The sequence below is a fragment of the Rhinatrema bivittatum genome, chromosome 15 (genome assembly GCF_901001135.1).
Source record: "Rhinatrema bivittatum chromosome 15, aRhiBiv1.1, whole genome shotgun sequence".
Taxonomy (NCBI): domain Eukaryota; kingdom Metazoa; phylum Chordata; class Amphibia; order Gymnophiona; family Rhinatrematidae; genus Rhinatrema; species Rhinatrema bivittatum.
Window position 1 is genome coordinate 32,295,233 of NC_042629.1, and position 24,671 is coordinate 32,319,903.

At 43.6% G+C, this 24,671-nt stretch overlaps 1 protein-coding gene across 3 annotated transcripts in view; it reads left to right on the forward strand.

Moving 5' to 3' along the window:
* Positions 1 to 24,671, forward strand: part of DSCAM (DS cell adhesion molecule) — a 569,269-nt gene that overhangs the window by 447,681 nt on the left and 96,917 nt on the right. For 2 of the 3 annotated variants that reach the window (XM_029579019.1, XM_029579020.1), the window contains one exon: positions 10,177 to 10,340. In XM_029579019.1, coding sequence (XP_029434879.1) covers positions 10,177 to 10,340 — 164 coding nt within the window. Of the gene's footprint in view, positions 1 to 10,172; positions 10,341 to 24,671 lie in introns of those variants that run through there. The other variant, XM_029579021.1, reaches the window with a different exon arrangement.

The window sequence follows — 24,671 nt, forward strand, 5'->3', positions numbered from 1 at the left end:
CTCTACATCCTTTTTACCAAAGTATCTTCTCAGCCTCTCGTAATCAAGGTTGAAAACTATTGCTGACAGAGTACATTTAAGTGCTTTTATTGCATAGCCCCGCCATTTGGGAAAGTCATTCAATTTCTCACCATCCTGTACTAACAAAATTCATGAAAGATCTATATCATCCAAAATCCAAAAATGCACCATCAGTTCACAGATTTACGCTGGTCCATTTTGGAGCAAGTACATCAGAATTCAAGAGGGGGCGATATACAATCGGTGTTGAATCGCCGGGAGCATTTTTGGATTTTTTCTTTAAACACCGTTGATCCTCATGGGTTAAATGAGAGGATCAACTGGTATTCTTTGATCTGATGAGCATGAGGTGTTCCTATTTTTGTTTTTCTGTTTTTTGGAGATTAATTATACGATGATACATTCTAGTGACCGCAAGGGATAATTGGAGCATTTTGATTGGATGAATTGAAAAGTGGACCTGATGGAGAACTTGCCTGCTTGCTGTTTACATATGCACCGTAGCTTGTATAGCCTAAAGAGGACGTGATGGAGGACTTGTTATCTGTTCTGCGATGAGGAGTGGACCTGAGGGTGAACCACTGATTGCCGATGGGTTTCCGGAAGAGGATTATAAAAGGTTCCGGGTTGTCGCCATTTGCTAAACAATGCGGGTCTAAACATAGCCCGCTTGCAGAAAAGGATTTGCACTGAATTAGCCGCTTTCTTTGATGGAATTTTTCATGCAGTGGATGGATATTCTTCGTTGAATTGGATTCGACAATTACAGCTGTTCCCCTGAAGCAGGACTTCGGTCCGAAACATGGCCATGTCGGGACTCTCGGGACCTTTTCTTCGTTGATAAGTATTCTCAATTGCAAAATATTAGCCATCTGTTCCACTGGTTGGGAGATTTGTCCCATCAATTCTTTGCCGAGACTGTTTTTAAGTAAAAATTGAAAATTTGAAAACAAAACCAAAATATATATGTGGTTTATAATTAAAGTAATGAGACCCCTTATCACAATCGAGTCGGATTCATTAATGCCTACTCGAGACTAGAGGGGCTAACAAAAGTTGTCGGTGATAGGGTGCTTTATAGTATAAACCAGTACATTGGTTGGGATTATATAGTTGTTTACTTAGAAAGGTCCCAGAGTTTCCGAAGATCTCAACAATTTCCCTCTTACAATACAGCTAAGCAAGGTTTACCAGTAATAAAGCAAATCTTATCTACGTGGCTTTCCGACTCTATTTCCTATTGCTCCTTAGACTTGGGAAAGCATCTTGGATTAAAGCTCATCAGGGGAGGGCAGCAACAATTTTAGTAGCTCTCATTGCCTTTCTGCCTCATTTCAGGAACCTATTTAACAAAGAGCTCCAATTCACTCTCCTTCCTCTTTTATCTGGGCTGAACTTCCTTTGTATCCAGAAAAAAATTAAAGTATTTCATTGCACCCCTCGGTGTGGCGGTCTCCACGTGTGTGGCTGGATTCATCTTGCTTGATCCATGGAGAAAGCCAAGTTGTTTACCTCTAACAGGTGTTCTCTGTGGAAAGTAGAGCAAACCAGCTACATAGTCCTACCTTTGTCCCATGGAGTTGAAGCTTAGCTAGGGAAGGGACTGAAGAGACTTATGCAGCATCAGTTGTGTGGGAACACCTGCGCAAGCTCGGAAAGCCTTCTAGGCTTTTCTGAGCTTGGAAGAGAGCACGATCCATGTTGGTGCTGTACAATATTGTCACCCACCTGTCTGCTTGGTTTGTCCTACTGTCCATGGAGAATACCTGTTACAGGTAAGCAACTTTGTTTTACCTCTGTCCTACAGCTTCACTTAACCTCTGTTTTTGGTTATAATAGGATTATGGTAAAGTAGAAGATGGCACTGATTTTTGCCTTTGTGTGGAGAGATGTCCTCTAGAGAGAGTATATCCTGTGCTCAGATAAGGTGTGAGCCTTTCTGAAGGGGGATTCTGGTCATTCTGCAGTGGGATTCAGAAGGAAAGATTTGAAGTGGTTCTTGGGAATCCATGTAGGCCTGTAGATCCTTCTATTTCAGCAGGGTTCTCTGCTGTCATAGATGCGGGTGTGCCAAGGGAATGCTCCTAGGTAATTGCTAGGAGGCACCTGGGAGGATGTATAGACCATGACTACGTTATGGTAGATCCTATGGCCTTATCCTGACAATTCCTTCTGTGACAAATTTGTTGTGGAATTCTGTGACTCATTGTTTTGTGAATTGACTGCTGGTACTCCAGAAAAATGAGGTTTTTATAATTTTTTTGCATTATAAGCCCTTGTATGAGACTCTAAGAAACCCCAGGGTTGTGGATTTGAGTTGGAGTCTCTGAATGCACAGTGAGGAAGAACAGTCACAGAGGGGAAAAGTGTATTTTTATTTTCCCTATCCAGCAGTAAAAAAACAAAAATATTGCCCTTAACCTCTGAGCTAGGATCTGGAAAGAAATAAGACGAGTGAGGTAATCAAATTTGCAGACGATACAAAATTGTTCAGAGTAGTTAAATCACAAGCAGATTGTGTTAAATTGCAGGAAGACTTTGTGAGACTGGAAAATTGGGCATCAAAATGGCAGATGAAATTTAATGTGGATAAGTGCAAGGTGATGCTTATAGGGAATAATAACCCATGCTAAAGTTACACAATGTTAGGTTCCATATTAGGTGCTACAACCCAAGAAAGAGATCTAGGCGTCATAGTGGATAACACATTCAAATTGTTGGTTCAGTGTGCTGTGGCAGTCAAAAAGGCAAACTGAATGTTGGGAATTATTAGAAAGGGAATGGTGAATAAAACAGAAAATGTCATAATGCCTCTGTATTGCTCTATAGTGAGACCGCATCTTGAATACTGTGTACAATTCTGGTCGCCGCATCTCAAAAGAGATATAATTGCGATGGAGTAGGTACAGAGAAGGGCGACCAAAATGATAAGGGGAATGGAACAGCTCCCCTATGAGGAAAGACTAAAGAGGTTAGGACTTTTCAGCTTGGAGAAGAGACGGCTCAGGGGGGATATGATAGAGGTGTTTAAAATCATGAGAGGTCTAGAACGGGTAGATGTGAATCGATTATTTATGCTTTCGCATAATAGAAAGACTAGGGGGCACTCCATGAAGTTAGCATGGGGCACATTTAAAACTAATCGGAGAAAGTTCTTTTTCACTCAACGCACAATTAAACTCTTGAATTTGTTGCCAGAGGATGTGGTTAGTGAAGTTAGTATAGCTGTGTGTAAAAAAGGATTGGATACATTCTTGGAGGAGAAGTCCATTACCTGCTATTAATTAAGTTGACTTAGAAATTAGCCACTGCTATTACCAGCAACGGTAACATGGAATAGACTTAGTTTTTGGGTACTTGCCAGGTTCTTATGGCCTGGATTGGCCACTGTTGGAAACAGGATGCTGGGCTTGATGGACCCTTGGTCTGACCCAGCATGGCATGTTCTTATGTTCTTACTTGACCAATTGTATTTTGAACCCATCAAGCTGGTTCCATGGCCACAGAAAACCAGCATTAGACCACTTTTGGTTTGTGTGCCCTAATCTGGAGTCACACACAAAATGTGACAAAGCACATAAGTCACTGAAAAAATTACACGTGAAACCCAAAACCCTATGTTTAGAATGGTTCTAGGGACTGACCATCAAACCAAAAGCTTATCTTGAAAAACTGCATTTTAAAATATTTTTTCATAAACAGAGTAAGCCTCCTGAATTCCATAATACAGGCCCTGCAATGGAAAAAGATCTTATACAGGTTTCTGATAAATAAAAGCTCTTACTGAGGAAATACAGAGAGTATGTCAATCAGTCGATGTCACAGATGTGAGCCCTTGGACTGTGGCATGGTTGACGCAGCCTAGTAGGCAAACCCACTAGGCCCATGCTGACAGCTGGCGGAAACACCCTAAATGGGACTGATCTGGAGCTTCACCTATACCAACCCCTATCCTTGCCGGTTGAGCACTTGGGTTCCAGGGGCCAGCAGGACTTAAGTGTCTCATATGGAGCGGTCAGAGAGTCCAGATACGGGCAGTGGACAGCTGGCAGTGAGAAAATAGGGTCCAGGTAAAAGTTGAAGTCGGAGGCAGTGTGTAAGGATGAATCAGTGTTTGTAGCCAAGGTCAATACCAGACGGCAGGCAAGAGAGTGGTCCGGGTCCATGGCAGAGGTCAGCAGTAGGTGGCAGGGAAGAGAGTGATCCGGGTCAGTAGCAGAAGACAATACCAGGTAGCAGGCAAGAGAGTGGTCAGGGTTTATACCAAAGGTCAGTACCAAGAGTCAGCAAGACAGACAGAACAAGGGTGGATGGACATTAAGGACCAAGACAAGACAGACTGAGCAACAGAGAGGCAGATGAGGCAGGATCAAGGCAAGGCAGGAACATGGCAAGGGAGCACAGCAGGGGATACCAAGACAAGCAGGAGAACGAGGCATGATGGTTAGAAACATGCACTGCAGGCTAGGCAGGCAGACCTGTTGCTGAGGCACAGAGGGGAATCCCAGCTGGGGTTTAACTACCCAGCCACGTGAGGACATCAGGAGCCGCCGCTAAAGAGCTTTCTCACCACCTAATATAGGCTGGTGTGCATGCATGCCTAAGAGGCAGCACCAGTGGGAATGAGGGCAGAAGCCGGCGGCATCCTCGCCACCAAAGAGAAAGTATGACGTCAGAATGGCCCAGCAGCATCCTGCAGTGAGTGCGGCTGGTTGCAGGGCCGTCCCATGAGTGCCCAAACCTTACAGTCGAGCAAAGCACCCAAGAATAAAACTATTCTGTCAGGGCCATCCCCATATATGGTCCTAAAATCCATAGTAAGAACCTTCAATTTAACATTCTATAGAACAGGAAGCCAATGAAGTTCAACCAGTGTGGGAATAAAGTGCTCATGGCATGGCATCACTTGGCTTTGACAATCCAAGCAGTCACATTTTGCATAAGTTGAAGAACGAGGGTTGATGGGAGGTCCAAAAAAAACAGAACTACAGTAATCCACGGTTATAATTAAGGCTTGAGCCACAGTGTGCCGTTCATACAGGGGGAGATAGTATTTTTAAGCACCTGACCCTTTTCAGTTTAAAAAAGGCCATGCACACTACTGCTCTTACATGAGAGCTTAGTATCAATCAAATGGGATACCTACATTTTGGACCTCCAAATAGAGGGGGAAATGATAGTTCTCCCTCTCACAGTGTATCCGAAAGATCAGAAGTGGGCGAACAGCTAACCCACAGAACTCATTCTTTCTCTGATTTATTGCTAGATCATTTTTCCCCATCCAACCAGTTGCAGCTTTCGAACAGTTTGCCACAATTTCCAATTTATTTAGTTAATTTACTGAAACATTCTTAATGTTCCGCAATTTCCATACAAAGTTCAATGCTGATCACAAATAACATTCATAAAATAAGGCACAGAGTAAACACAACAATTAACACATCAGTCAACAAATACAGATTAGCCATAAGCTGCAATAAAAATCATGGTCTTAATTTTCTTCCTAAAGGACAAATAGCTCACTTCTCTCAAATCAGGGGGCAATGAATTCCAAAGGACAGAGGCTGAGTATGAAAACGCTCTAAGGCATGTTTCTTGTGACCTATATCCAGAAAAAGCCGGGACTGCTAACAGATTCTGCCCAATGGATCAAAATTAACGTGCAGAAACTCAAGCAGTTGTAAGTCTCTTAAGGTAATGAGTGCCTTCACCAAACAAAATTTTATGGTCTGACAGCCGCGTTCTGCACTATTTGTAAAACCCCTAACAAAACTTTTGACAACCCTAAAAATGAGTTACAATACTCTAAAATTTAATAAAACAAAGGCTTGAATCATCATTCTAAAATATAAAGCAGTAATAAAATACTTTGTGTGTAATAAGCCACAACTTAAAAAATGCTTGACTAGCTTTCATTTAAATATGCAATTTTAGCATTAATCTAGTGTCCAATTGTACTTTTAGATTTTGCTTTTCATCTAATATAGGCACATTAAGCTCACTAATTTTTAAAAGTGAGAAGTTGTCTGAGAGAGGAGTTCTATTTACCCAAAGTGCTGTGGTCTTATCTAACTTAAGGACCAATCTGTTAGAGATCATAGACTGTTTTATTGAACCAATGGTATTTGTAAGTGGTTGGACAGGAGGACTCCCATTAGGGACACAGGATATATATAACCAGCCCATTGGTGTTAGATTGCAATGGGAGAAAAAGGTAAGTATCTTCGGCATAGATTCTATAACCCCCTTCCAAAGAAGGCTAACGGTTTTCCAGTTGGTTGAAAATAGATGTTAAAAAGCACGGGGCAACAACACAAACACCTGCAGAACCCCTAAGTAGATAGATTTCTAGGTAGATTTCTTGTCACCTATTTTCACCTAATGGTGACAAACAGATGAAAAGGATTGAAACTAATTCATATTGATGTACCAAAGCCTAGAGCTTCCAAGGATGATTGTGTGTCAAATGCAGATAAGATATTTTTAAAAAAGTAAATAAATAACCAAGAAGAATAGCTCCTCCGCCATCTAGGTCCAACCATTGAGAGTCCCATCAAAGAGACTAACAGTGTCTCATTGCTGTGCCCCCTCCAGAAACCCAATTGAAATCGATCAAAAATCAATGATCTAGGACCTCTTGTAATTGAGCTATCTGCTTATTTTCCCTAAAAAAAGGAAGATTACTTATCTTGCTACACCAGTCCAGATGCATGGGTTTACTCCTCCTACTAGCAAATGGAGACAGAGGACACACAGTTCTCTGTGACATCATCACTGGTTGTTACCATGGTGCAGCTCCAACAAAAGGAAGTATTCTCTGTCTCCAGCAGGTGGCAGGACATATTGTTTTGGTGCAGCAAGTTATTTTGTCTCCCAAGTTTGGGTTTATTATCTTCCTGGTTGAGTTTACAGAACCTTTTAATTGCTGCTTTGGGGCCAGGCTGCTAACATTTGTTACCAGTTCAGCAAGTCCTTCCAGGAGACTCCCAACCCCAGAGAGGGTTCATTTACATTCAGAGAGGGTAAGATATCTTTATATACCTTTGAAGGATCCTCTGTGAAGAAAAACTCCCACCCTACCTCTCTAATTTTTGCTTTTATCTCAGTATATAAAAAAGGATCTTCTTAGTGTGTGGGTAATTGCCAGGTTCTTGTGGCCTGGTTTGGCCTCTGTTGGAAACAGGATGCTGGGCTTGATGGACCCTTGGTCTGACACAGCATGGCAAGTTCTTGTGTTCTTAAGTGTGCTAGGCAGTTTTCATTGACAACTGCTGACTTAATTCACTGGAAAGAGGTAAATGTTTTTATGGGAAGGGGTGTAATTTTGGGCTGTTTGAGATCTTCTCCAGCATTATTTGTTCTGTGCCATTTAAAAAAAAATAGCAGGGGATGTTCAGCTTGTGGCAGTTGGCGCTCCTGCGGTTTTTCCTGTCTCTCCTGTTCAGTTTGTGAGAAGGCTAAATCTTCTGGAGGGGGGAGGGCACCTAAAAAATAACATTTTGGTTGGCACCATTGATGATGATGCTGATGAGACCTTGGTTTTAACCCTTGATCACTGAAACAATTTTTCTGAAATTACCTCAGCTCTGGTGAAAATTTCAGTGGGAAATGGCTGCCATTTTGAAATCCAGCCTTTCTTTTCCTGTACATACCCAGATCAGTCCAGACTCCTGGGTTTTGTCTCCCTTCCAGCAGATGGAGACAGAGAAAGTTTTACTGACACTGCTACTTAACCACACGTGTGCTAACTGGAGTTCCTCAGTATTTCTCTGTCTCCCATCAGATGGTAGATGGGTGCAAACTGCAGTTCTGCAACTGAGACTATTTTTTCTTTATGAGCCTTCCTCCCGGGGTTTGTTATTTTTTAATCCTAGTGGTTTCTTCTCTGTCCAGTTGAGGCGGGTGAGCCGGGGGTTGGTGACCCTTGTGTGTGCTCGACCCGTGCACTCGTGGGATGTAAATCTGGTGGCCCAGATCCCTCCCCTTCACAAGGCCGCTTAGGTGGCTGCAGGCTCCAGGTAGGCTTTTGGTCTGAGGCAGCCTATTCTTTTTTGTAGGCTTGTGCCTCAGTTACTCAATTGTCAGTAAAGTTTAAAAAAAAAAGGGGGGGAGGGAGTAAAGGCAGTTCCTACAGCTCTGTTAGGTGAACGGCTCCCTCCTTAGTTTTAAGCAGCTGAAGTAGGTTTATTCTCTTTGTCTTTCTTTGCTGGGCGCTCGGTCGTTTTTTTCTCCCTTTTTCAGATGGGCTGCGGCTCTACATGCCGCACGTGCGTCTCTTCCTAGGTGTTAGGTCAAAAGGTTTCTGGCAGCGAAAGGCGTTGGTGTGGCTGTTACTGAGGCGATAGCAGAATTTGAACTTTCTTTTGTATGGTGAGTTGGTGTGGGCTGGCTCTCGGAGAGCGCATCCCTTCTGGGTACCTTAGCAGGGGCGGCAGCGGAGGGGGTGGCATCTCATCCTGTCCTGTCCCTCGCCACAGGCAGCAGATTGCCGTGAGCTGTTCCCAGCTGCCGGCATCAGTTACCGATAAAGTAAAACTCTGCACCTGCTCTGTGCTGCCAACAGTCTGTACTGCCCTCCCGCAGCCTGACATCATCATCTAAGGCCGGCTCAGTAGCACACGTGTTAGCATGTCAAGAGATTCATTTTGAGCCCGGCCTTTATTGATGATGTCAGGCTAGGGAGGCAGCTCAGAGAGTCGATCACATGGCAGCAGCAAACTTCCTCATGCACCACCAACTTCAGCAGTCACCCTACGCCCCTGTTACAGTGTACATGAGATCTTTAACGTTTAGCCCCTGTTTTGTGCTCCCCACTGGACTCCCTTTCCTTTTAGCACTGTAGAAACATAGAGCAAGACCGTATGTCCTATCCAGTCTGCCACTGTTGGATGCACTTCTGCTGGATTCCCAGCTGTATTGAGATCAAAAGATAGGAGCTGGTTGATAAAGTTGCAGTTTTGCTACATATTTGGCTATGAGATGTGCAGCAGTTCCTGTGCGTGATTTAGAGCCATTGATTGAACTAAGGCCTGTGGCAGATAGAAAACAGCTCAACAACCAAAAATCTGTACCATATTAAACTGGCATTTGAGTTGCGGCAGTTTGACGGGTAGGACTTGCAGTGAGGAGATGTTGCTGACCAGTACCTCAATTACCAATATGTTATGAGGGCTAAGCACCCAGCAGTGTATGAGCCCTGTAGCATGGGTTTGATCACAAACTATGTTTTGCTTGGCTGTCCACTCTTTGGCATAGTTGGGTAATTTCTACATAATCAACCAGATACCTGATGGCCCTGGAGTCTTCCTTGAGTGATGGGACCTTCTTATCTTTTTAAAATGTATTGAAGTTCAATTTAGTATAATTTAAATGCATTTTAATAGCTATAAGTGATGTTATACATACCACAGTTGCTGACCTGTCATGTTTCATTGAACTATGTTTAACAATGTATTTTGGTACAATATAATCTAATTGCAGCCTTGCGCTTAAAACATCTACCAGTACCACTCGATGCTACGTTCTCAGATCCTATTCATCAGTAGGTAGGGAAGGTGTGCAAAGAGCCCTTTAAGCTCTTATCTTCTGTTTAAAGTCGACCTGTAAAGGTGACTATCACCTTGTACATTTTAGACATTTGTGTTGCTTTGTGGCTGTTGTGTAAATCACAGCTCGTATCTGCTCAGTTTATGGATATGTTAGCCCTTGGTATGATTGCACTAAACAATGACCTTCCTGAAAGATTCTTTCTGAGCTTTTGTTTGCACCTTAAGGGCGCATTTTTAAAATCCTTATTGCTCTGAAGGGTGACGGCAACCATTTACAGAGTTCTGCCTGAGGACACGTTGAGGAAGACCAATAATGATGCTGGGCTGTGTGAACAAATTCCTCTTTTATGAGTCCATTGGTTCTTTTCTTTCGTCGTTTGTTTTTTTTATGTTTGAAAGTTAATGTAGCCTTTTCCAGTATTTATAAAGTAATTTTTCTGACAGCGCTGTAACTCAGTACTGAGGTACTCTGAAACAAAGCAGCCAGAGAGGCTGCACTGATTCATTGTTTAAAAAAAAAAGAGAACTGATCTGTGATTTTTACCCCATTCTGACTAGTTTTGATTTTAATTTCTGTAATTTCTGTTTTTTGTTTCCTCTGAGGTAGTAACGGGACGCCCAGTCTAGTAATGGTTGATGGGCGAAGAAACATCTACAGCAATGGCAGCTTTATCATCCGCACTGTGAAAGCAGATGATTCTGGGTACTACAGCTGTGTGGCCACTAACAACTGGGGATCGGAGAAACTCACTCTGAATCTACAGGTTCAAGGTAAGGCGTGGAGGTACTGAGCGTCTTTGTAAGGTTAGGTCCAAGCAGTGAACAATGAATGGACTTAACTCTGTTAAGAGGTTATGGCAATATAATAAACCATAAAACCAAAGGTCAAGTGGATTTTGGCTCACCATAGAAATTATGGACCCTTGCCTGTATTTGTTATAAAATCATACATGTCCTTACCCCTCTCTCCCTTTGCTCTGCTGCTTCTCTAATACCCCTGTGCTTCTTACTTACTATTGCCAAATATGCTTCATGTGCTGCCAGCTATTCAGAATGATAGATTTATTTTTCAATTCCGTTTTCGAATGATGTAAACAGTGAGCAATTGCATACCTCACACGCTTCTGAAATGCTCATTATTTACTTCACAATATAAGCTGTTTTGTTTGCATGGAATAATTGTAAACCTGCAAACTCCTGCAGTTCATGAGTAAATTATTTGTGCATGAATTTGTATTATAAATATATGTTCTCAAAAGAGACTATGGCGAGTGAACTGTTCAACATTTTAAGTCCCTGCAAACCTGGACTGGAACTGATCCCCTCCACAGCTGTATCCCAGTACTGCTTCTCTGAGACCAAGAAAGTTTCCCCTCCAGCAAGGATATCTGGACGGAAACTGATACAGGATTCTTATTTTGCTCTTCTCAGGTTGATAGTGATATATTTCACAAGGCAGAGCTGATGGGCAGTATCATTAAAGCTGGTGTTACAGGAAGAGGTGCCAATGGATTATGGCCTAGAGATCTGCACCCAAAATATGGAGTTCCCTTATCATAACAATATCCCTAAGCCATTAATATGCAGCTTATAGACATAACGACAATTTTGACTGACCATCATATAAAAACTATGAAACGATCATTGCATATCATAGTAATTTTGCATTATCTGTCATCAGCGAAAGAGCCGCGCTCGGCAGACCACGGGGTATCTCCTGGGCTGGCCTGGGCGGGAAAATTCCCGGGCCGATCTTTACCCGGAATCTGCCCCTGGGTGTCACTACTTCGTACACTGCAGGATGATCACCGTAATAGCTGATATAGGCAAAGAAGGGGCGAAGTATGAGAGTGGTACAGTGCCTGGTACAGATTGGTTCCGAATGAACTGGAAGCCCAAAGGAGGAGGAACCTGCCAGGCCCAGAAAAAAAAAGGGGGGTCATATTATCACACAGATAATACAGGACACCAGTATATATCTCCAACAAGCAATAAACATCCAGAAAGCATTATAACTCTTTCTTTGTTTTTGGAAATGTAATTACCGGTTTGGAACTGGAATACAGTGACACTTAAAGCCAATAAATTAGTGGCAATCGATGTCGCGGAAGCAGTAGCTCCAAAGCGCGACTGCTGCGTTGTCAGAAGCACAAAGGCACAGTAACATTCGGCCTTAGATCAGCGGAGCTGGAAACTGCTGAGCGGGCAGTTAAGTTAACATCATCCACAAAATGACTTTTATCGGAGCCGGGTTGACCGGGAGGCTCCGTGAATGCTAAAACAGCGCGTGCCACTTCTGGGTTTCTTGTTCCCATTGCAAAGCATTTTGTAGGTTTGTATTCTCAACAATTTGGGAAGGGGAAGTTTGAAAACAGAAGTGGAACAATGTGTACCGTTACACTGGAAGTCACCTGATTAACCTTGCACGTGCCATGAATTAAATGTGTCACTGCCGCCGGTTATTTGCGTGCTTTGCTCGTTGGGTGAGGGAGAGGGGCACAGTTCCTACCATTAATTTGCAGTTTCTTGTAGGTTTTGGCCTGTTCCCTTTCTTTTGACGTTATCAGCAGGGCACAGTGATGTTCCAAGGTCCTCATCAAACCGTAGCAGGGACAAATTGTGAAGAAAGGAAAGGCAGACCGAAATCAGTATTACTGCAAGCATGCGGGCCTTATTTCCCCTGGGGTACAGAAAGTGTTTTCTTACAATCTTTTCTTTAGCACTGTAATTACTTAACTCTCTAAGTACAAGAAGATCAATACATCTGGGAACTGGTGGTGTGTAGTGAATTTCAATGCCTGAGCAGCACCAATCTGTCTCTTCCTCCTCTTTTCCACTTTTGTCTTGATCTGGGTGCTCTCTTCTGCTTCTCCTTCCCTTGGGTTTCCACTCCCACAGAGGTTATAGCATCTTGAGCCTTCATCAAGCTCCCTTTTTTAACCCCTTCCTTCCATCTAGCTCAACTATCACTCCTTTGCCCAGGCCACAAACCGTGACATTTGGAACCCAGGACATGTGCACCATGAGCCGATCCAGTGAATGTTACTGTTGGCCAGTGGCTAGACATTCCCCATCCTCTTCCTCAGGGGCTATGAACAGTGCCGCCACATCATCCCCAACCCCCACAGACAGGAGCCAGGCTCAAGAACCTAATCTGTGTCTTCTGCACACAGCTCTACCACTGAGCCATCGGGCCAGTCCATATTCTTCCATTTATTACAATCACCAGATTTGTGGCGGCCTTATGATAGGGCATTGATTCTGAAAGCCAACAGCTGTCAGTATTGGTTCCAGCCTTTATATGTAAACCAGAATCACTGTAGGGTTCAGAAACTGTAGCCCCACAGTGTGGAGGTGGAGACTAATGTTTCTGCAAAACTGTGGGAGTAATAAAATGCCGATCTCCTCACCTGACACTGCTCCAACTGGTTTGTGGTTTGAACTGCTCCAAGCCGGTAGCTCCTGCAGTCCACAGGGCTCTGTGAAATTCAAACTGTGAAATGCCTGGAGTGTGGTACTAGGTAGGGAGAAAGGTGTTGTGATCCTTCACCCAGCTCAGCAGGAACATTGAAGGCCAATTTGTTTCTCTTTAATGTGATTGCACGTTTCTGCTCAGAAGAAACAGTATAGGGGGTGTAGGTAGGAAAATAGGATTATACCTTTTAGACTTCCTTTTGTTTGTACGCCTTACACATTCTCGTGCATGTGTGTGTATGTGCATATAAATAGATATGCACTGACAGCTCAGTCACATGCACTGCATTTACTGCACCCACTCTCTAACTGGTGATTAGTATGTTCACTCATATGGACTCTCACATATTAACACCTGCATGAGCTGACACATGCAGACGTCAATCGACTCGGTCATACTCACACCCGGATTTTCACTCGTACTCGCTCGCATGCTCACAGGTATAATTAATACTCAGTGCCATTCCTTCATTCAGTAACTCTGCACGCGTGCAAGATGCTGACATTGAAGAACCGGAAAACTAAGGACAAAACTGAGATAATGAAGTGAAATTGCTTACCTATACTGTTTTGTTTTTTTTATTGGTAGCACTCAGTGAAGTTGCACCTATGGGCAGTATGACCTACATCTTGTGCTTCATTATCAGAACTTCAGAAAATGCTTTTAAGCATTGCATATATGACAGCAGCCCAACAGCCACTCCGTTTGATAATTAGCAAAGTGCAAAAGCGAGAGAACAGTTCCAAAAAAAATAGTGGCGGATGGGTCTGTGTGCGACTCTTCTGAGCTGCCTGCAGAGTATTTTACCTTTTCTAATAATAATCAGTCTCAACAGAAACTGTAAAATGGGCCATCATCAACAACAATGTGAACAGGGGAAAGCAAGAAATGTCTCTTTTGTCATTTTGCCTTTTTTCTGTTTTCTGCAAAAAAAAAAAGACATTTTAAATGTGGGACAGAAGATGGAAACCAACAGAAAAGGGCCCTAAGCCGGTCAGCGCACGCGCTTCCCCGGGACAGCAGCTAATGGCCTCCGCCCCGCCCAGATCTCGCCCACCCCTTTGGAGAGGCCCGGCACTTCTGCACATAACAGGGGTTACTTGCGCAGCCATGCATGTTCTAAAATGCACGCGGTGCGCGCAAGGACCGGCCGCACGCCTAACCCCTGATTTTTTTTTTACATACACGGGCCTTTGAATATTTGGGCTTTAGGGTAGTAAGCACCGCATCAGCAAGTTACCCCCATGCTTATTTGTTGCCCAAACCGTAAAGGTCGCGGCCCTCGTTGGTTGCTTTCTGACTCCAATTCCCCTTTTCTCTCTACCATTGAAGCAGAAAAGGGGAATTGGTTGAGTGGGCGCCCTTCCTCCTGCAGCCAACTTATTTTAAATTTTATCCATGGCTGAGCCCCCCCCATTTTCTTCCTCTTCCCATCTTGTATATTTAAAGAAGGAATTGTCTGAAATCCCCCATCTGCCACCATCACCCTCAAATGCCTGTAAGCCTACCTAATATAGAGGCTCTTACCTCCTCCTGTTTCCTTAATACTTAGTGCTGATAGTTCTCACATAGGAATAGTTTATGCACGGCACTGGAGGAATGATTGCTATTTTCAGACAGAATTGCCGTTAAGGCAATAGTAGGCATCCGTATTCCTAATCCACACACAGCCACCGCTCCTGGGCGCCTGATGCTATATTTTAATGAGCTGCTGCATTAGAAAAGGACACACTAGGGAAAAAGTATGCATCCCTAGCGCTCAAATGCAGGTGACGTGGCTGTGCGCCCACAATTACAATGGGCACTCAAATCGAGCATCCGTTTTATCCCGTTTCAGGTTGATTTCTGGACACCAAAAATAAACGCACGTTAGCAAGTCTATTTATTTATTTATTTTAAAAAATGTGTATACCGTCGTTCGAAATACATCACAACAGTTCACAAATCAAAATATAAAACACAGAGGGGTAGATTTTAAAAAGCATTTACTCGAGCAAAACTGGTTTTTGCTCAAGTAAATACACTTTACTCAAGTAAGTGGGCTTTTCAAAATTGCTACAATATATGCCATTGAATTGTCCATAGGATTTACTCAAGTAAGTGCACTTTACTCGAGTAAATAGCTTTTGAAAATTGCTACGATAGTATGTCACATTTACATGCGTAACTCCTTTGAAAATGACCCCCTTAGTGTATATTAGAGTTTTACAACACACATTCAATACGCAGTTACTTCATTCTCAAAAACAAAACCAGAAATTAATAATAGTCCTTAGCTCACAATTCGGGCCGATATAGTAAAAATTGCGGGAGAGCAGGCAAGCGCCTGCTCTCCCAGCTCGCGCACAGGCTACTCTCCTGTGCGCGCGATACAGTAATTTAATTAATTTAAATTAGGGCCGGCGGTAAAAAGAGGCGCTAGGGACACTAGCGCGTCCCTAGCGCCTCCTTTTGGACCGGAGCGGCGGCTGTCAGTGAGTTTGACAGCCGACGCTCAATTTTGCCGGCGTCTGTTCTCGAGCCCGCTGACAGCCACGGGTTCAGAAACCGGACGCCAGCAAAATTGAGTGTCCGGTTTTCAAGCCGCGGGCCTATTTCAAATTTTTTTTTCTTTTTACTTTTTTTTAACTTTCTGGACCTCCGACTTAATATCGCCATGATATTAAGTCAGAGGGTGCACAGAAAAGCAGTTTTTACTGCTTTTCTATGCACTTCCCCGGCGCCGGCAGAAATTAATGCCTACCTTTGGGTAGGCGCTAATTTCTTAATGTAAAATGTGCGCCTTGGCTGCACATTTTACTTACTGAATCACGCGGGAATACCTAATAGGGCCATCAACATGCCATCAACCCGCGATTGGACGCGGGTTAACAGTGTGCTCCGCCGGAGCGCACTGTACTGTATCGGCCTGAATGTTGTTATCCTTTCTCAAGGTTGTCTGAGTAAGCTTTTTCAAACATCCAGGTCTTTAAGGCTTTTTTAAATTTTTAAACTCTCTTTCGAGTCTCAATTCAGCAGGCATTGTATTCCAAACACTGGGACCTGCAATGGAGATGATCCTCTCACGAACTAATGTGAGGTGGGCTGTATTTACTGAAGGAATTTGAAGAAGGCCTTTGTTGGCTGATCGCAATGTCCTGTGTGGGGTATGTAAACGAATTGGAAAGTTCAGCCAATCTGTTTCTTGCCCATAGATAGCCTTATATAGAATACAACATGTTTTATAATGTATTCTTTGGGCTTTGGAAGCCAATGTAAGTTCATCAAGATGGGTGTGATATGATCCACGCTTCTTACAGTTTGTTAGTACTCTCGCCGCAGAGTTCTGGAGAACTTGTAAGGGAGGTAAAGATGTTTGTGGGAGGCCCAAGAGGAGAGAATTACAGTAATCTAGAGATGAGAAGATCAGAGCTTGTAGCACTGATCGAGAGTCATTGATGTCAAGCAGGGGTTTTAGTCTTCTGAGAACCAACAGTTTATAGCAACCTTCCCTTAATTTAGTAGTAATATGCTTTTTAAAATTTAGCTGACAGTCAGTGGTTACCCCTAAGTCTCTAACTGAGTCAGAAAGAATGAGATTGACATTATTTGGAAGGGTGAGGGTATTATTGGTATTGGAGCAAAATCGGCCTGGAGCGCGTTTATTGTGCATGTAGATTATGCATCCAGAATTTTTTTTTTCATCAAGCCGTTACATTATACCTTTATTCTTAAACACTGCAAGCAGTAGGTATTTAAGAATAGTGTCCTGTGAGGTTCCTATTTTTCTTTTAATTTCTCCTGAGCCCTTGACTCACGGATTGGTTTAATGTCAGCTGTGCAGCTGGAGTTAAATTTGCCACGTTAAAAAGGTTGCGTTGGGTGCCCAACGAGTTTCTGCATTGGGGAGTAATAGCTTCATCTACATGGAATTTACATGTGATGAACGCTATTGGCTATGCGGTTGTTTGGACGCGCCAATCTCCTTATTGCATCGGGTGCTAGTCTAGCAAATCTAAAACGCATGCGCAACCGTGCCTAAACCTGTGAGCTAGGCTGAGCGCACTTTATTGCATTGGCCCCTAAGAGGATAACTTTCAAAACTGCTCCCATATGCCCATTTATGTGTATATATGGGCACACACAAGGTCACAACTGTATTTTATAACCAGCGTGGAAAGATTATAAAATATGAGTACATATATGCACACAAATGCTCATGTATGTAAAAACCATGAATCATGCATATTCTGACTTATCCGAATAAATGTCGATTTATCAGACTACATAGTAACACATAGCTGGATAAGTCCAAAAAGTGCTACTTAGATGGGCAAATAGTGCTTTTCAGTCTTATCCGGCTATATAGACCTGCTGCTACTTAGCTGTATAAATCGGAATATAGTCAGATAAGTGCTGCTACTTATCAGAATAAGTTCAAATTTGTCCTTCTAAAACACAGGAAAGGTGCTACTGTCATGGGGTGTAAGTTGGGCCCTCACCGTCATTAAGCAGACTCACCAGAACTGGGACCAGGTCTGGGCTTCACCTATACCAACCTCCTCCACCGTAGGTTGAACCCTTAGATTTGGAGCCTGGCAGGACTTAGGCGAGGATCCCATGGATACCAGACAGAGGTAGTGAATAACAGGCCAAGGTCAGGGCAGGCAGATAACAAGCATCATCAGTTTCGGGAAATGGTCGGGGCAGACGGACATCAGGTGGCATCAGGATCCAGGCAGAGTCAATTAACGAGGGTTAGTCTGAAGAAGAGTGGGAGCGGACCAGGATAAGGCAAGGGCACAGCAAGGTGAAGACAGGCTGGAATGAGGCAAGGCAGAGCAAGCTGGTAAAAAGCTAGGCAGGAATAAGGCAAGGCAGGAACAAAGCAGCACATACTACAGCAAAGTAGGAGAACCTGTTGCTGAAGTGTCAGGCTGCAGTCACAGGGATGTTTAAATAGAGCCAGTGTGTGATCTCATCACTGGGCATCACACAGGCTTTTTAACCTTTAGCACATGTGTCTGAGTGCCCTGGGGGGAGGAGGAGGCATGGTAGCATCCCTACTGCAAGACAGAGTTAGCATCAAGGTGAGTGAAATCTGCTGTGGGTTGGCTCCTCGGTTGGCCAGTCATGATAGTATAACATTTTCTAAGCCCCGTCCCCAAGCCCTGTGGCTTGGGCTTATGGGGAAAGAGAATATGGAACCTTCTGGTTAACTGAGGAGCACATTTTTAACACAGAAGCATAAAAATGACTGCAAAAAAGGACCAAACGATCCATCAGTCTGTCCAACAAGCTTATGGTAGTATCTTCCATGCCATCAGGTTACCCCCATGCTTATCAGTTTCCCAAACCATAAAAGTCCAGGACCCTTGTCGGTTGCTGTTTGAATCCAGTTGTCCTTTACATCTTGCTGTGGAAGCAGAGATCAATAATAGAGTTGCATCAAAAGTATCAGGCTTATTGGTTTAGGGTAGCAAAATCCGTATCAGCAAGTTACCCCCATGCTTATTTTTTTCCCAGACCATAAAAGTCGGGGCCCTCGGTTGCTGTCTGAGTTCAGTTTCTCTTTTCCCCCTGCTATTGAAGCAAAGAGCAATAATAGAGTTGCATCAACAGTATCAAGGCTTAATGGTAAAGGGTAGTAACCATTGCACCAGCTAATTACCCCCATGCACTCGTTTCTTCATTTCCATACTCTAGCCTTTAGGGATCCACAGTGTTTATTCCATGCCCCTTTGAATTCTTTCACTGTCTTCATCTTCACCACCTCCTCCAGAAGGGCATTTCAGGCATTCACCATCTTCTCCATGAAGAAATATTTCCTGATGTTAGTTCTGAGGCATCCTCCCTAGAGTTTCATTTTGTGACCCCTAGTTCTACTGATTTCTTTCCAACGGAAAAGGTTTGATGAATGTGCATCATTAAAACCTTTTAGGTATCTGAAGGTCTGTATCATATCTCTCCTGTACCTTCTTTATCCTCTCCTCATAGGTTTTCCAATGCTGACCCCACATTATTTTGGTCGCTCTTCTTTGCATCATCTCCATTCTGTCTTTATCCATTTTGAGATATGGGCACCAGTAGTGAACGTAGTACTCCAAGTGAGGCCTGTACAAGGGCATCACTGCCACCTTTTTCTTACTAGTTATTCTTCTCTCTGTGCAGCCCAGCATTCTGGCTTTAGCTATTGCCTTGACACATTGCTTCTCCACTTTCAGATCACCAGACTATATCATTCTAAAGTCCTTCTCCCAATCCATGCACATTAGTCGTTCACTGCCCATTACATACAGCTCTTTGGATTACTACACCCGAGATGCATGAATGCACTTATTGGTATTGAATTCCAGCTAGCAAATCTTCAACTAGTCTTCAAGCTTTCTTAAATCAGTTTTCATTTTCTCTACTCCTTCATGCATGTCCACTCTGTTGCAGATCTTAGTATCATCGGCAAATAGACAAACTTTTCCTTCTATCCCTTCCACAATGTTGCTCACAAAGATATTGAACAGAATCGGTCCCAAAACCGATCCCTGTGGCACTTCACTTACCATTCTTTCTTCAGAGTACATTCCATTTACTATTATATGATGATGTTAAGACCTTGCTAGTCAATACGGGGCTGGAGAGACTCATCTGTCTTCCCCCCAAAAAAGGAAAAACCTGCCCCCACTGGAAATAATAGTTTAATAAACCCCTGTTCCAGATTCTTCTTGATGTAATCCGTCATGGCTTATGTTTCTGGATGGACAGCAGATAGACCCTACCTTGGGGGGAGGTGTCTTCTCTGGAAGCAAATCGATGGGGCATCAAAGGACATGTGGGGATGCAGTGTTTCAGCATGTTTCTTACTGAATACATCTGAGAACTCAGTGTATTGCAGAGGAAGCCCAGGATACCTTAGTCCGTGTGGCAGACAAGAGTGGCATAACCTGAGATAGGCATTCTTGTATGCAAGAGGATCCCCATCGAGCTATTTCCAGTATCTGCCCGTCACTGGTGGGGTTGTGCTTCATCAGCCAGGACAGACCGAGGATAATGGAATTCACAGCTTTAGGGAGAACAAAGAGAGTGATTTGTTCCTGTGCGAGCTCCGATCTGTCATCGATGCGGTAGTTGTGGTTAAGTGGCCTGGGAGAGACTCCAGAAACTGAAGAGATTTTTACTTGTAGAGCCACCACTGGGACTTAATATTGCCATACTTAGGGCTTCCTCGATAAAATTATCCCTGGCTCTGGAATCCAAAAAAGCCTCCATGTTAATTTCTGAACCATTAAACATGAGGGTGGCAGGAATTAATAACTGAGGAAAGACTAGAGAATAGCTTAGAAGTTCTTCTCCAACCAACCCTAGGCTGGAAATTTCCCACCTTCTTAGGGCGGTGTGCCGTAATGCCCTTGACCCGTGCAGTATAAACATAGATTGAGATGTTGCCACCTCTATTTTTCTTCATTAGTTAGCTTGGCTTTCCCAAATTGCATGGGCTCTTCGGGAGTTGAGGCCGGAGCTGGATCCTTAGAAGGCACTACTATTTGACGTTGGAACTTGGAAGCCAACTTCATATGGAGTCGATAGATGTCCTCCTCTCTGGAGTGTTCCTGAAATCGAATATCTATTCTTATACACAGGGCAATGAGCTCTTCGAAACCCATGGGAACTTCTTGGCCTGCAAGCTCATCCTTGATGCACTCTATCAATCCTTGCCAAAGGACAGCTGTAAGGCTCTCCTCGTTCCAGTGTAATTCAGAAGCCTGGGTTTGAAACTGAATGGCAAACTCGCCAGTGGTTCTGGACCTTTATTTGAGTGGAGCAACTTAGTGGCAGCAGACGAAGAACATCCAGGCTTATCAAAGACACATCAAAACTATCTTAGGAACCCTCAGACTGCAAACTGAATTTCTGGGTTGTAAGGGAATTCCATATAAAGAGGGTAAAATTGATAGAGAATGTTCTTTGAGGCTTAACCATAGGAGTTTGGCCATGGTAGGTTTAAGCTTTAGTTTATATTTGTCAAGCCAGACATTTTTTTGGGTTTGAAATGGCTGGGCTTGGTAAGTCCTGTTTTTATGCATAGTTGGATATCATCACCAAATAGATTGCATTTGATATTGAAGGCACTAAGCCTTGAGGAACTTCACAGGTGAGCTTCCTCAAGGCAGATGATTTATTGGCTCAAGAGACTGACTAGGATCTGTCAGCCATGAACCATTTGAGATCTAATCCCTCAGTATCAATGGCTTCCAAGTGCTGTAACAGGAGCAGGTGGTCAACAGTGTTGAATGTGACCAACAAATCTAGTAGAACAAGGAAGGTATTGCTATCTTGATCAGCATGTACATGGATACTGTTGGTTAAGGCTACAATTTATTTTAATTTTTTTCTATACCACTTTAGGGTTATCCAGAGGGGTGTACCACTATACCACTTTAGGGTTATCCAGAGGGGTGTACAGTAAAAACAATACCACAATCCTCTATCTATCGTATCCAACCCAGCTCATCAAGAAATTACTTCCCCCCCTTCCCACCCACAATAAAAAAAAGTCTAACATTTAAAAACAAAAATTTAAAACAACTAACCTCCCCAAAACACTACCTAGTTGATCTACCTAGGATGGATTCCATCTCATGTCTTTTCCTAAAGCCAGATTGATAGGGGTGAAGAGGACTTCTTCCAGAAAGTCTCATAGCTGAATATAGACATCTTTTTTCACTAACTTAGACAGGAAAGGAAGGTTGGAAACTGGGTGATAATGACTGACGTTTTTGAGGTCGGTGCCAGGTTTCTTCAGGATGGGCCTGACCACTGATTCTTTGAATGAGAAAGGCACAAACAGGTCCACGTTAGGTAGTCCTTCCCACTCCATAAAGATCCCCAGGCCGCATCCTGATCCAGGGACCTCTCTTATGAAGGTCTAGTTTGCCCCAACTCAAGTTTGCCAGAATGTCTCCCTAAATTAATAGTTAGATGGCATAATTTTGAACCCAGTGAATCAAGGTCCTCAGTTGAAGGAACAGGGAAAACTAACCTAGAGGATCAGGCTGGACTGTAAACCTACCTAGAATCAGAGCTGTGGTGGGTATGCATTTTATTTATTTATTTGATTTATATTCCGCTATTCAGGTACTGTAGGTACTTCCCTATCCTGAGGCAATGGAAGGTGAAGTGACTTGCCCAAAGTCACAAGGAGTGGCAGCAGGTAATGCTCATGCTGAATTAGTTGGCACATACTATACCATGCCCAATGAAAAGTACCGTACGGGCTACTACTGTCTGCAGCACAGGCATGTTCTCTGCCCAGGACAAGGCCTAGAGAGGTGACGGATGTACCCATCAGATTGCAGAACCCAACGCTGCTCATTCTACAGCTCAGAAGGGGTTTCAAGAAAACAAACAGTGTTGTAGAGGGTTGGCATAGTGGTTAGAATAGCAAGATAAAAAGCTGGGAAGTTGGGGTTCAAATCCTGCTTCTCCCACAGATGCTTCGTATGACCTTTGACAAAGTCACTTTGCCCTCCATTGCCCCAGGTATGAACTTAGAGGAAGCTTTATTAAGCTGCAATAATTTATTGCAGGAGGGGCCAAATATCATGGGGGGAGGGGGGGGCTTTGTCTAATTCCCTGAACCTTGCCCCTGTTAAGGCCTGCCGGTGCCATTTTCAAAAATGGCGTTGACCGCGCCCGGGGCTACAGGCCTTCAGGTGACTAGGAAAGATAACATTTTGAGATACTGGGGGGCTAAGGGGTAGGAATGGGGGGTTTCCACCTGTCTCCCCCGACCACCAGGTCCATTTTGTTGGGTGGTGGTTGGGGGAAATCCTAGACACCAGGATTTGGAAGGGGGGGCTTGGGGATGGGAAAGGGAGAAGATCTTCGCTGCGCACTTGGACTCGTTTTTTCTTTCCCCCCTCAGTAGGTGGTGGGGGTTACTATTGACCCCCGGGTTGATTTTTCTTATTTAGGGGAGGGCCATTTTTTGGGCCACTGATCCTTTAATTTTCCTAAGGGAGCATCGGGGACTCGCATTAGCATCCCGATGCTCCCTCAGGAAAATACCCGCAGCTCCTTCAAACGTGATAAAATGACAGGGCTGACTTTTTTCACATAGGTTTGCGATTGCATAAGCTACTTTGCATGAATCAGGCAATTTTATGCATATAAAGGAGCTTATTTCCATAGGGGATGAAAACTTTTGTTATATAGCATGATAACCAATAAGGGCTGTATAACATAATCTGGGTAAAAACAAATAAGCATGGGTGTAGCTTGCTTATTGCGGCGGTTACTACTCCTACTACCTCTAACTAATCAAGCTAGATATTTCACTTGGATGCAGCTCCTCCACCGCTCTCTACATTAATGGCGGGGGTGGAAGGGAATTAGAACCAAGAGCTAAGAGAAACAGATAAGTATGGGAGAAGAAATGAGGGAAGCTTGCTGGGCAGACTGGATGGGCCATTTGGTCTTCTTCTGCCGTCATTTCTATGTTTCTATGTTTCTATGTAAGCAGCATTTAGCATGTGTTACATGCTTTTTAACTTGCAATACACCTTATCAGGGCTTAGTAAATCTAGATTGTAAGCCCTCTCTGGTCAGGGAGATATCTCCTGCATCTGAAATGTAACTCATCTTGAGCTTGGGTGTGGGTAATCTTCTGAGTGGCCAGTGGCCTCATGAAACAGAGGGGGAATGTCTGGGAGCTCCGCTTAATCGGAGAAAAGGCCTAGCCGAGAACAGGGTCCACCTGCTGCACAGGCCTCTCCCCATGCCAGCACAAGCTTTTTCAGGAAGGTTTTCTGTTAAGTTCCTCTGCCGTGAATGAACCCAACCACATGAACCATATGGTCACGTGCAAAGGGTACAGTCAAGCAACAAAATTACATTTCCTGTCTTGCATTCTGTCTGGAACTCAGCCCTAGAAAGGATACGTCATCTCAACAGACATCTTGACAGATCCGATTTGCATTCATATTTCGTTTTATTTTCTGCATTGGAAATCACTTGCTTGGTAAATGAATGCTTGTAAGAACTGAAAGTTCAGCAGAGCCATGAGAATGGTTTTCAGAAGGGGAGAGGATAATAATGGGTATACATTGAGGAAATATATGCTGAAATACGACCCATACAGCACTACGGGTTTGGGGCAGCAGAGCATTTTCAAATGGGTCACCTCCTTTGCCCTTTCAACATGCGTACTTTCTGGTTAATTTTTAGAGAGTCTTTCTGGCTGGTTTATTAACGAGCATAATGTACACGCGTACAAAGAACACACATACGGTGCACCTGGCATATGGGCAAGCGGCTGAGTGGGGATAAACCAGCACATGTACAATTCGTGAAATTCTATCTACACACACTGTTTGCCTTCACTGGCCTAATCGCACCTCTTCCCCTCCCCCCCATGGAATCGCTTTTTACAAAATATATATTTTATTTATATTTCCAGACATAAGACAGACATAGGTACCCCTACCAGTAAAAATGAAAGCATGCAGCACTTACACACTAATCAGTGTGCATTGTAACGGGAACACCTTTTTATCCTGGCTAAAAGCATGCATGCTATGAAAGGCTGCAGGTACTTACAGCCAGGCTGAGGAGAGCAGTTTTCAGACAGGCCTGTTTATTTGGGTGAATGGTTT